At 39.5% G+C, this 13183-nt stretch overlaps 1 protein-coding gene across 2 annotated transcripts in view; it reads left to right on the top strand.

The window, feature by feature from the left end:
* The window catches only part of LOC129730753 (mucin-2), a 182590-nt gene that overhangs the window by 140529 nt on the left and 28878 nt on the right, over positions 1 to 13183 (top strand). The window contains exon 3 of one of the 2 annotated variants that reach the window (XM_055690307.1): positions 4529 to 4819. The exons of the other annotated variant lie outside the window; for it this stretch is intronic. Coding sequence (XP_055546282.1) covers positions 4529 to 4819 — 291 coding nt within the window. The remainder of the gene's footprint in view (positions 1 to 4528; positions 4820 to 13183) is intronic. 2 annotated transcript variants of the gene reach the window in all.

The following is a 13183-nucleotide window of genomic DNA, read 5'->3' as shown; positions in this document are numbered from 1 at the left end:
TCATATTCCAAAGAGCATCAATGTATGGACAATAAGGTGTAGTTTTTGTGAAAAAAGTTTCTAATCTTCAAAAAGTAGACTTTTGTAGATACATAATTTATAATGATTTCTTAACTTTTTTTAAGAAGGAATTTTTCTCTTGCGGTAAGATTTTAGCCGAGAGAAATTTTTTTTTGGTTTCAGTGTATATATTTTTTCTAGAATCGCAATTTTTTTACCTACAACTTTACTGAAGACACTTTTCAATCAAACAAGCCGTTTTTCTTATATAAAATATTTTATTCATCAGTTAGATTTTTGGATAGGGCCTTTTGAAACAACAGTCATGGGTCTACATGAAGATCTGATGTTATAACAAATGACCGCTTTATTAAAAAAGGAACAGCTGTACCAAGTTTCAGCGAAATCGGAAATGACATGCTGAATTTTTTTCTATATTTAATCTTTGAGAAAGATAAAATAAATCATCAAAACGTCTTATAGTTGGAGAGAAACATCGTTAAGCTGCTCTAAATAGACTGAATAGCCGAAAATCAAACCGAGTTGAACGTCATAGTCGATAAGCATCCACATAAGTTTTTACCAAAATAATTTATAAATAAACATAAAATTTTATTTAAAAAAAAGGTTGATCTTTATCTCATTCTTTTTCAAAGAAATTTGAAGTTATTATAAAACTTTTTATAAAAAGTTCAGCATGAAGAAATCGAAAATGATTTACTTCCTGAGAGCATCCATTTCAAATCATTTCGAATTTGAGTTAAGAAAGTTAGAAAAAATACTAAATGTTATATTAATAATGAAATAATGAATTATTAAAACTTGACATTATTCCAAACCTTCCAAATCAATTTTCGCCCGCAGCTCGATCCACCCTTCGTCCACCCCAGATCACAAATTCAAGTTAGGCGTCGTACACAAATTACGTAACGCCAAAATCAAGACCCCCCTCCCTATGTAACAATAAGTAACGTTCGATATGACTTCCCCCCTAACGCTGAACAACCTGATTCCCCTCCAAATTTTCAATTTTGAGCAAACATTTCAGTTACGTAACTGTATCAACTACACTCCTCCCCCCTATGTAACAACAAGTAACGCTGACTGAACCCCTCTCTTCCTCCTTCATGCTTTACGTTATTTGTGTATGACGCCCTACGATGTGATGAGTAAACCAAGTTGATACGTAACCTACATTATACAATGGTCCAGAAACCAAATTTAGGGGGAAATTTGGGTCTAGAGCTCTATAGCAACATTTTAGAGAAAAACTTGTTACATATGATGAAGCGCTTATTGAAACATTAGGGTGACCAACATTTTCAATGCAAAAAAGTATCTAACTTTTTTATCTTTGTAGATAGAAGAAAAATTTGTCCACAATGTTATAGCTCCATTAATTTAAAGTAACTTTGTAATAAAAAATTTCTCTATCTTTGAAAACAACCGATTTATATTGAAAAAACACATTTTACCCTCTAACTTTTTTATTTCAAGATTCATCTCAAAACTGTCTTTGAACAACTTTTAGAGCTTTCTAAGAGAAACAATTTGCAATGCTGACATCGTCAATATCTCAATTTTACTCAAAGTTATTAATATTTTTCATAAAAAAATATGCGTTTTTCATTTGTATGTCATTATTTTTGAGGCAAACATAAAAAATATCTCTTGGTCTCTTTTTGAAGGGCATACTTGACTCTATAAATGGAGGAATTTTTAAAAATATGTTATTTTTTAAATTTGAGTAAATTCAATTTAAAAAAATCAAAAAATTCAATAATTTTATACATTATGTAAATAAAAACACCCAGATTTGTTTTTTGGTATTTTTTCTCCTAACTAGGAATAATTACCTTTAATTTGATCCAAAAAGATTGAAAACTGATCAACTGGTTCAAAAGTTATAAATTTTTTTCTTAAATTAAAAATAATTTTAAATAAATTTAAAATACACAGTCGTTTTTTATGGTCACCCTATTTCGAAGTTGGTCACGCAAAGTGCTTTAATTGTGCTCAAAATCGCAGGGATGCCTCTATGTTGAAAATAATCAAACCTGTATTGTTTCGTTGGGTTGTTAAGGGAACTAGCTCCGAAATAGGGTGACCATAAAAACGGCTATATTCGATGTATTTCATTTAAAAAAATTCATAACTTCTGAACCAGTTGATCGATTTTAGATCTTTTTGGGTCAAATTAAAGGTAATTACGTCTAGTTATAAGAAAAAATACCAAAAAATAAATCTGGGTGTATTTATATGCATAATGTATAAAATTATTGAAATTTTCGTCTTGTTTTTAAATTGAATTTACTCAAATGGAAAACGCATATTTTTTGATGAAAAATATTTATAACTTTGAGTTTTTAACATTCTTTTGCAATCCGGATAGGAAGCACGTTTTTGGATGTAAATTAAACGCTCTATTTAAAGATTATTTAGAGCCTCAAGAATAAGACTTTTTCCATCTGTTGACGACCTTGTACACAACAAAGATAAAATAAGCGCTCGGCTCTACAAATGGAAATCAAAAGTTTTTCGGATATGTTGGAAGTTCATTAGTCTTGGGTTCAAACTAATTGAAGATTTCGAAACTATGGATTGGCCAGAAGTGAAAGGACATGATATACATTTGAGCTGTTAGACAAAAATTAATTTATTGATTCCCATTCTCATCTTGCTGGTGTGCTGTTCATAATCACAAGACTATCTCTTTCTGAGATCAGGGGTCTGCTGAGCTAGCGATGTACCCGAAGGCGGATGAGTGATTCCGCCACAATCGAACGGATGGTGCTGAATTCGTTGACAAGTCAGATGAGGACACATCCTCCAGCGGAAAGAATGTGTCAACACGGTCTATCGGATCGGGTGAACTGGAGGATATCAGTAGTTGGTAGTTGCCGTAGGGGTTTTTATGCAATATTTTTTGTTTTAAAAATATAATTTTAAAATATAAATTTATAATTAGCTATAATTTCATCAACAAACTCCGCAACCGTTTCGATTCGTTCGGATTGCTGGTTCTTGAGGTAAACGTATGCAACTAACTCTTCGTGGGTACAGGCTGTTTAAGTAAATATTCAAATGAAAGATGTTTTGAAGGTTTTCTTAAATTACCACGTTGATTTCGTTCGCAGTTGAAATGAACGCCCTTCCGGACGTATCGGTAAAATTTTTTCGGGATCTTAATTAATGGCAAGAAATTATTTCTGTACAAAGATAAACTTATAGTTGTCAAATGTCTTTGCCTACTTGATGACTACGATGCTTAGTTGCACGGTTTGTAGTTATAGACATCTAGCATACTTGAAAATCTTAATTTGAGTTTTTTTTTGCTAGTTTAAAGTTTTGTTCTACAGCAATCAGTTAAAATGAAAACTCTAATGAGTGATCTACAAAACCTCACCCACATTACTTACAGTTGCAATTCTGACAAGTTTTAGCTGCGCCAACGCGTCTGGGAATCAACGCTTGCATGTTCTGATTGAACCTCCCAACTTTCATAGAACTCTAAACCAGTCTTTTGGACAGCTATCCGTCGTGCCGCGCTCCAACTTGGAATGAAAAATAAGCGGGCGCGTGTCGATGCAGTTGCTTTCGTAATCTAGATCACATTCCTGCATTGAAATGTGACTACTTCTGGTACATACCTACATGTAGGTACGTTCTGGGATCAATAAAGAAAACGGTTTCCCCACCTTTGCGGCCCCAGTTGGCAACTCCGCGAGTGAATGTTGCTTGCGCGAAGTGAATGTAAAGTGTGCTGAAACTTAGATCGACTGTGTAACTCTTCGTATGTGGGACGGGCTTTTCGAGCAGCCAGAATGGGTGCTCCTGTCAGCAATCCACTTGATGGTACAGCAACTTGCCCAGACTGTCGTACGGATATCAGATTACCTAAGCGATTGTGTGCTGCGAGGGGTGGAAAGGATAAACACAAGAAGAAAAATTCTTGATCTGATGATACTTCAGGACCTGATATTTCAATCAACTCAAGAATCTCAAGCGTGATCTTATAGCTGCTGATGCGGGAGCTACGCCCTCTCCAGGGGTTCTCTTTGTCTGGGCGAGTCGTTAGTGAATCTGGCTGCAAAAGCTGCTAGTTAAAAGCAATGGTGATTTATGATCATGTTTGGCTCATGAATCGCTGATTTGTTAGGTATTGATTCGTGTTTTGCACACGTCTCCTCCTAGTTATGGAATGCCAACTTTCGTCATTCGTCTGACGGTTGCAGGTATTTTTCCCGAACACTTGAACGTGCGTTTGTATGATATGCAATGAATATTAATGAACCTGGAGAAACTATACCATCACATCACAGCTGTGCATTACTTCAGGCCGTATTCGACGAAAATTTATTCCAAAATGCCGTTTTACCCTTAAGTAGATTGCCTATTGAGAGTGCATAAACCATCCATTGATTTTGCTTAGCGTTTGTTTGCGTGTGCGTGTTTGGTTTTATAGTTTGGGCTTTTGTTTTTCTTTTTTTTTTTCTACTAACATTAATTGGTGCGGCGCCGCCTATAGACACCAAGAAACCAGGATATTTTTGAAATATCGCCCCGTCCGTTCTCGGTGACACCCCAGCCTAATTCTGGCTTCCAGTACTCGCGTGGATCGGTGCGCAATTCCGATTACTTTGTCGCACCAGCGTTGCCCAGTTCGACGAGAAATTTTCCGGCAGGTAGCAATCCCGGCATCAGTGGCAGCGGGAGCAGCCACAGCTATCGACAGACCCAGCGAAAAAGTCCCTTCAGTAGCAGTGCCACTGGAACGAGCCTTACCGGTGCGGAGCCGGTCTCGACCGACGGACCTCAGGTGAGTTGAAAGCCGTTTTTGTTTTTTTTTGTAGATTCGGCATTCTAGTGTGTGTTGTAGTTAGCGCAAAATATAAAGTTCTGCTTGGGGCGAGAAACACCCTTTGGAGAACAGTGTGGGGAATTGGCTAACAGACCATGACGTTTAGAATAGTTGTATGTAATAACAAGTATAGTTATTCTCAAAGATTGTCTCTAATATTAATTAGTTGGTTTTGTATGCTGCTGTTCACAACCGGACGTTTCCGAAACTTAAGTTCTAATGAAGGATAAACGGAAATTCCTATAGCTCGTGGCATATTGGAACAGTTTCTTCTATGTACTCAGCTCACACATGGCTTGCATCAGAAGCCCGAGAGAGTTGCTCATTATAATCGCCTTTTTCCATTAGCCATTTCCAAATGAAGCCAATATCAGCGAAGCTATAAATCTAATATTAGCAGTGTGTAATCCGTCGTGCGGCGGTTCCCTCCAGTGTTTTCCGTTACGTTCCAATTATTTGCTCATATGTATACGAATAGAACAATGCGGCGAAATCAAACATAAAAAAGTGTCTACTCATTCATTTCTATTGCTAGCTTGAAAACAATTTATAACTTTGACATTTAACCAATTTGGTCAACCCGCATTATTCTGTCGTACCGGCAGAGTGAGAGACTCGAGGAAGGATTCGATTGAAAAAAAAAAAGCATCAATTATTGTCAAATCTCCTCGAGAATTCGATCGGAACGGTGTGAGAGCACACCGGAGCGGGCACTTTTGATCATGGCTATGACTCACTGCCTAAGTGTTATTCACGGTCATCGTGTTTGTTCATATGCGACAAAATGCAGCTGCAGAAAGCCATTGAGAACCGATTCCTAGTCGGGGGCACTGCCAATCATCTTTGCTCTAGTGATTGAGGTAGTCCTTCGTGTGTGGTGTGTGTGGTCAATATATTTACTAGCGAGTCACAATTGATCTTGTTTACGAATGTTTGACTGCGAGTTGACAGCTATTCATGTGTTGATTTTGATCGAAAGTTTAGATTATGGTTAGCTTTTATGCGTAGGGATATCATCTGGTCGATGTTAGAAATCAGGACACCTTTTCTCGGCACAAATTTGACTTAGCCATTCTATTCTTCGATGTATGAGCAAATCAAACGCGTAATATGTGATTTACTCTTTAAAATACAATAAAAAACTCTTCATTTACTGTACATTAAGTAAATTAGTTTTTTTTTTCGCGTTGGTATGTACCTCGTGGAAAGACGCATTTATTGAAAAATCCTTCGATTTGAAAATCCGCGTGAAAAACCGTTAATTCGAAAAGCCGTGTAGAAGAACACCTAGTAAAAAAACTGAGTTTATCTCTGAGTGTATACTGAGAATTCAACACTCGTAAACTGTTTAAACTTAAACTTAACAAATGCCAAATGCTTAATGGTAACGGTCAACGCGTGAAATATTCTTCTTATTACTCTACTGAGATTCAACCAATGCAAAAAATTCGATCGCAGTGAGCGTTGCGACCTAGAATCGAAAACACTTATTGAGCAATTTTCAAAAATTCTGCTCATTACCACACAACAAAATTAAATATCTTAAGAAAATCAGGACAAATGCTAATAAATAAAAAATAAATCAGGACGCCCAAATAAAACTTTAAAATCATGACATGTCCTGCTAAATCAGGAGGGATGATATCCCTATTTATGCGAGATATAGGATATTATTGGGGATACCATCTGGTCGAAGTTAGAAATCAGGACATTTTTTCTGGGTACAATTTGACTATTCTATCCTTCGGAGTATGAGCAAATATAACACGTTATCACAGACAGAGCAAGAACAACATTGATCGAAAATTCTGTGTAAATTTTTAAAGAGAATTGCGTTCTAAATCACTTGTACACTAGTGCTGTCTGGTGATCTTATCGCTACAATACATTTTTTCGCTGGTGCACGAGGCTGGCGTCACTGGTTGCGCTATCTAGTTACGAATTGCTACTACGAAAAACTTTACACAAGTTTGGGACTCAGCTTGGACGTCTGTCTGCGACGTAGGGGTACTGGGGGTAAGCCCGGCCCCCTAAGGAAAATGATTCTTTAGTAGGACTTGATGGCAAATACTGTTATATTTCTTTCACAGAATCATTGCCCAGATTGTTTTCAACAAGATATGAAGACTTTCAGTACTTTCAAACTGTTATTTTACCAGGAATAGTGAAGTTTTGAAACTAAGACAAAAACGACGTTTAGCTACCAGTGCGGGTGAAACCGGCACCCCTTGGGGGTAACACCGGCGCCTAAGTTTATTCATGAATTTACTCGAACTAACTGAACCAATTTGAATTCGGAACCCGCCAAATGAGAGAACTTACATTTCTGTATGTTACTGTTGAATTTGGTTGTTGTCGGTTAGCAGGTTCTGGGGAGATTGCCGGAACAAGTTCCGGTGAACATTATGTATAATCAATGAAAAAATTTGATACTCGGCAAGCCTATCATGTGGCACTTTAAATCATACTAATACGAAAGCGGTCAGTTTTGTGACTTGATTCAGTACATTTGACACCTCTAATAACCCTTGGAATCATTCCTAAATCACAGAAGAGCTTGAGTGCATGGTTCTAAGTCGATTAATTAATTTATTTAGCAGCAAGTCATCGGTAATAGATGAAATATATGTGGTAGTACCATCCAACTAATCTCAGACCATGTCGGGCATACCCCACTCACTGGGTGACGGTGTTACCCCGACAGCACAGTTTTTTTTAAAAAGAGTATTTCTACTAATTCATCGCTTCAATTTATCTCAGATCGAGCTCCTGTGATTGCTAACAATACAGGCAATACATTGTAGAGCAACGAAAAATTATTTCAGTCTTTTCAAATGAATAAAAGCTTAAGTTCCACATATGAAAAATTACATCCATTTAAGCATCAGCTGCAGTAGCGTGTGTTTTGTCTATTATTTTGACGTTTGACGTTACACGGTGGCTTCGATGCGTCTTAAAATGTCTAAAATATTAAATACCACCACTTCACAAATTCCAAGACACAGTTAATTAGCGTTTTCTAGTAAAATCCTAGGTGTGACGGTCTTACCCTCAGTGCCGGGCTTACCCCCAGTACCCATAATATTTTATTTACTCAGTTTTTTTACACGGGGATACGTATCTCGCCGAAAAACGAGTTATTAAAAAAAAAATCTGCGTATACAAACGCGTAATTTAAAAATCCTTCGATTTAAAAATCCGCGTGAAAAAACCGTTAATTCTAAAAACCGTATACAAAAATACCTAGTAAAAAATCTGAGTGTATCTCTGACGATCCACTTTCATCAAATCACTTTGAATTATTACGCATTAAGCATAGTTTACAGTTCCAAGCGAAGTAAAAAATTGACAGGTGGTAAAAGGTAAATTTTCGCTTGCGAAATCTGTCGTGAAAACCCGTTTGTGGAATACGCAGGTATTTCACCAGCCTGCAGTTTACAGTTTAGGTGTAGCGAAATTCACGAGTTTACACTCCGAGCGAAGTGAAAATTGGCTGCAATTGACAGAATATAAACGCATGCAAGTTTTCGCTTGCAGCTGCTTTTTTCACTAGCGTTTGCATGCGTGAAAAAAATAAACCTAAGTGAAAAATATGAGATCCACAACCTTCGATTTCGCTGGATCGAATTTGTTTACAGTTCCAAGCGAAGTGAAATTTTTGCAGGTTGCATTTTCACGAGCGTAAAAAAATGAACATTTTGTATAAGATTTTCACTTTGCTTGGAACTCTAAATAGGGCTTTAGCAGATACTTTAAAAATCCAACACACGTAAACTGTTTCAACTTAAGCCCTGTTTAGAGTTCCAAGCGAAGTGAAAATCTCATACAAAATGTTCATTTTTTCACGCACGTGAAAAACGCAAGTTATCGATATTTCACTTCGCTTAGAACTGTAAACAATCTCGATCCAGCGAAATCAAAGGTTGTGGATCGCCTCTTTTTCACTTGGGCTTGCTTTTTTCACGCATGCACACACTCGTGAAAAAAGAAGTAGGTAGCGAAATCTTGACATTCCAGCGCGTTCATATCCTGTCAGTTTCGACCAATTTTCACTTCGCTCGAAGTGTAAGCTCGTGAATTTCGCTTCACATAAACTGTAAACTGCAGGCCGGTGAAATACTTGTGTGTTCCACAACCGGGTTTTCACGACAGATTTCGCTGCGAAAATTCAAATTTTTCACTTCGCTTGGAACTGTAAACTATGCTTTAAACTTAACAAATGCCAGATGCTTAATGGTAACGGTCAACGCGTGAGAGATTCGTCTTATTACTCTAGTGAGATTCAACCAATGAAAAATTTCGATCGCAATGAGCGTTGCGACCTGGAATAGAAAACACTTATTGAGCAATTCTGAAAAATTCTGCTTATTGCCACACAACAAAGTTAAATATCTCAAGAAAATCAGGACAAATGCAAAAATATAAAAAATAAATTAGGACGCCCAAATAGGACTTCAAAATCAGGACATGTCCTGCTAAACCAGGACGGATGGTATCCCTTGATATTATCACCTTAGTTTCAATTAAAATACATTATTTTGATTTATCAACTATCTAAGATTGTTGATACGATTCGATGGCTCATAATGTCAAACTCAAACTTTCCGTTGTTTTTGTTCGTAGTGGTGCCACAACCTGCTGGAGCGAATAATGGAAACCATGGTGTAACAATAAGCCTAAAAGCAGAAACAGCCATATGGAAAAGGTATACTGGACGAAAACCAGTCGTATAAATATTTATCATTTGAAGATCACTTAGGATTTGAATTTGAGTACCTGCAAAAAAAGTTTGATAAAAATTTGTTACTCTTTTAGTTTAGAATTTACTATGTTGGAACACTACAACAGGAGTCTATATTTTGTAGTTTTCATAAAAATAATTACTTCACTTTTATGACGACAGGCTGTTAACGTTCCACCGATTTCAGAATACGTCTTCACATCACTCGATCTTAGGCTAGTCTTCTCCAATCGCCCCAAACACCCGTTGATTGGTCATCCACACCGCACATCAACGAATACGGGGTTTACCACGGAGTCGGCCAACCGCTGTCGGACTCTTTACTTTATTTTCGCTTGTTGCTCCTACGAGATTCATGTTACTTGGCCAGCCCATTGTATCCTGCCGTATTAAATCAGCTTGATGATATGTTGGTAGGCTTGGTACACCTCGTGGTTCATGCGCCTGCGCCACACACCATTATCCAGTTCTCCACCAATTATCGAACGCAGGATCATACGCTCCAAAACTCCTAGTCCTAGCTGCGTGGCCTCCTGTATCGAGCAATACTCATGATCGAAGAGTACTACCGGAAGAATCAGCGTCTTGTAGAGCGTAAATTTCGTTTGGACATTATTGTTGCGAAATCTCAGCTGGCTTCGTAAACCTTAAAAGTTCCAGCTAAAATCGTGGTCACATGTCACGAGTTTGCGGAACGAGTTCAGCGACTACTTCGTAGACCCTCCTCTATGAACTACCACGCTCTTTACCAGCCACCATGTACTTTGTTTTGGTAGAGGTATTGATGAGTCCATTTATCGCAGATGGTAAGTCTGCAAGTTTACTTCTCTGAACTTGAATTAAAAATTAAGGAGTGTAAAACCTCTATAATTTGTCGTACATTGTTGCCCTTTTCGTGGCACTGTCCTTTTTTCTCAATTTTTCTCCTGTTTCTGTCGAAAGCTCTACTCTCTTCGTAGTTCAACAACGCTTCGAAATGTTGTTTTCAACGCATGGCCTTCAGTGTCTCATTGGTTATCATGTTCTCTGTCGTTACACACAATAGTTATTGACACAGTTCAGTTCCTTATTCCATTTATCACTTTACAGAAATTTCTTTGGGTTTCCCTCGTCTTTGCTAGAGATCTTTCGCAGAGCTAACGTTTCTTGCATTGGTGGAGTCTCTTCTTGGCCACTCTTGCATCTCGATACCTCTCTCTCTTCTGACGTGTCACACGTGTGTGGTACGTAAGAGTCATCTCCATTCCACTTGGTCCATGGCTACAGTTCGCAGGTTCTGCAGTCTCCGTAGGTTCCGTGGTCGTCTTCCACCTATCGATTTACCTTGCACGCTGTACCCCTCTCCGTTTCGTCCCTGACGGATTGGTTTCAAGAACCATCTTTACCGGGTTGCCGTCCGACATCCTAACAACGAGCCCAGCCAACCGCAGCCTGCTATTCTTTGCGTTGTGGACAATAGATGGCTCCCCAAGCAGCCCCTGCTGTTCGTGGTTCATTCGCCTTCTCCACGTTTCGTTCTCCATCTGCAGTCCACCGAAGATGATATGCAACACTTCCTACTCGAAGACCGCAAGGGCGTGTTGGTTCTCTACAAGTAAGGTCCATGTCTACCGGTCTGATCAGCATCTTGTAGATGGTCAACTTGGTGCAACGGCCAATTCTAATCAATCGGAAGGTCCTCCGGAGACCAAAGTATGCACGATTCCCTGCGAGTCCAGGTACACGAACTCGTCGATTTCATCACCACCAAATTGAACTCGTGATAGGAGGTGAGCAGTGTCTTCTCGTGAACCCCTTCCTTTCATGTACTTAGTCTTTGATGCACAATACCGATATCGTCGGCGAACCCAAAGAGTTGAACCAGCTTTTGAAATATCGTGTCACTCGTGTTAATCCCCACTCTGCTAATGGCACCAGGGCAATTTTAACCATAAGCATGAGAGACCATCACTTTGCCTTAAACCTCTTCAAGTTTCGAAGGGGTTGGAGAGCGCCCCTGATACTACACACATCACTCGATTCATCGTCGCTTTGACCAACCGCGTTAGTTTGTCCGGAAATCCGTAGTTGTGCATAATTTGCCATAGCTGGTCTCGATCGATCGTTTCATATGCCGATTTGAAATCGATGAATAGATGATATATGGGCACGTTTTATTCGCGGGATATCTTCATATTCTGTCGAATCGCGAATGTCTGATCCGTGGTGGCGCGGGCACCCTTGAATCCCGTTTAATAGTGCCCTACGAACTGCTTCGCGAATGGTGATAGTCGACGGCGTCCGGTAATTGCAACACTTCAGCTTGTCGCCTCACATAATATCTTCCATTCACCCCTCCGGTACTCGTTCTTCCTCCAAAACCTTGACTATGACCCAGTGCAGGCCTCTAACCAGTGTTGCTCCATCATATTTCAGCTGCCCGCTGGTAAGTTGATCCCTTTCAGCTGCTTTATTCCTGCCGGCCAATGTCCTCCTCCACCTCCAGCAGATCGGGGGCTGAAATCAAATTGTGTTTTGCTTGTGCACCAAATTCCATTGCCATACTGTCCTCGCGCTCTGCTGCATCGCCATTCAGATGCTCATCAAAGTGCTGCTTCCACCTTTCGATCACCTCACACTCGTTAGTAGCGAGGTTGCCATACAAACTCCGGCACATATTGGCTGGCGGCACGTAGCCTTTACAGAGGCTGTTCAGCTTCTTATAAAATTTCCGAGTGTCGTTAGCTTTGTACAGCTCTTCCATCGCTACACGATGTCGGTGCTCTTTTTGGCGCTCCTTCATCGGTGGACTGAGTGTTGGTTGTTCCATTCCTGTCGGCATCGTTCCACGTTCGGTCTCGTACGGTGTTGCAGCATTCTCGCCCTTGCTGCGTTCTCCTCCTCGACTAACTGTTCGCACCGGGGCGTTGATCAGCCGCTCCTAACATGGAGATCATCTTGGCGAACAGACGCTCGGATTGGCGAATGACAACATTTCCCAGGCAGCACCAACCAGTTGATGACTCTTGAAGGTCTGAAATAGCGCTCTACTATACCGAGCCGCGTTCCTCCTGCCAAATATCCCCAAGTATAATTCCCTGGAGAAAGTTTCGTCGTGCGTTCTTCTGGCTAGTTTTATTGATAAGAGGGATTTATTTTCATGAAGAGAAAGTCATCTAAAGGTATTTTAGATTTCAGCGTAAAGAAAAGGGAACCGGTGCATAATCCCATGGTAAAGTCCTTTCTGACATCGAATGGCCTGGTTCTACTAAGGTTCGAACCCACGACTATCTGCTTGACAAAGCGAATTCGATTCTACTGCGTTGAGTCGTTTGTTGTTGCGTATACATTTGTAGATCTGCTTTTAATTCTGAATACGCATAAGCGGTCACTGATGGGCCTCCGCCTCGTTAATTTTATTAGTCGCGCCTGTAGTAGGTTCCCAGTTTCCTGGCTAAGATACCCACACGTGCCGGTTCGAGTAGAGTTCTGGCGTTTTGAAAATCAAGTTTCAAGTCACTGTTCCGATTCGAATTTATTTCTGGATCAGCCGTACTCTCCGGATCAAACGCTGTTATACGCCGCCTACTATGGGAAAACAG

This window comes from Wyeomyia smithii, chromosome 3 (assembly GCF_029784165.1).
Source record: "Wyeomyia smithii strain HCP4-BCI-WySm-NY-G18 chromosome 3, ASM2978416v1, whole genome shotgun sequence".
NCBI classification, from domain to species: domain Eukaryota; kingdom Metazoa; phylum Arthropoda; class Insecta; order Diptera; family Culicidae; genus Wyeomyia; species Wyeomyia smithii.
The sequence above is the reverse complement of the archived record's forward strand: the minus strand, read 5'-3'. Positions and strand labels throughout refer to the sequence as shown.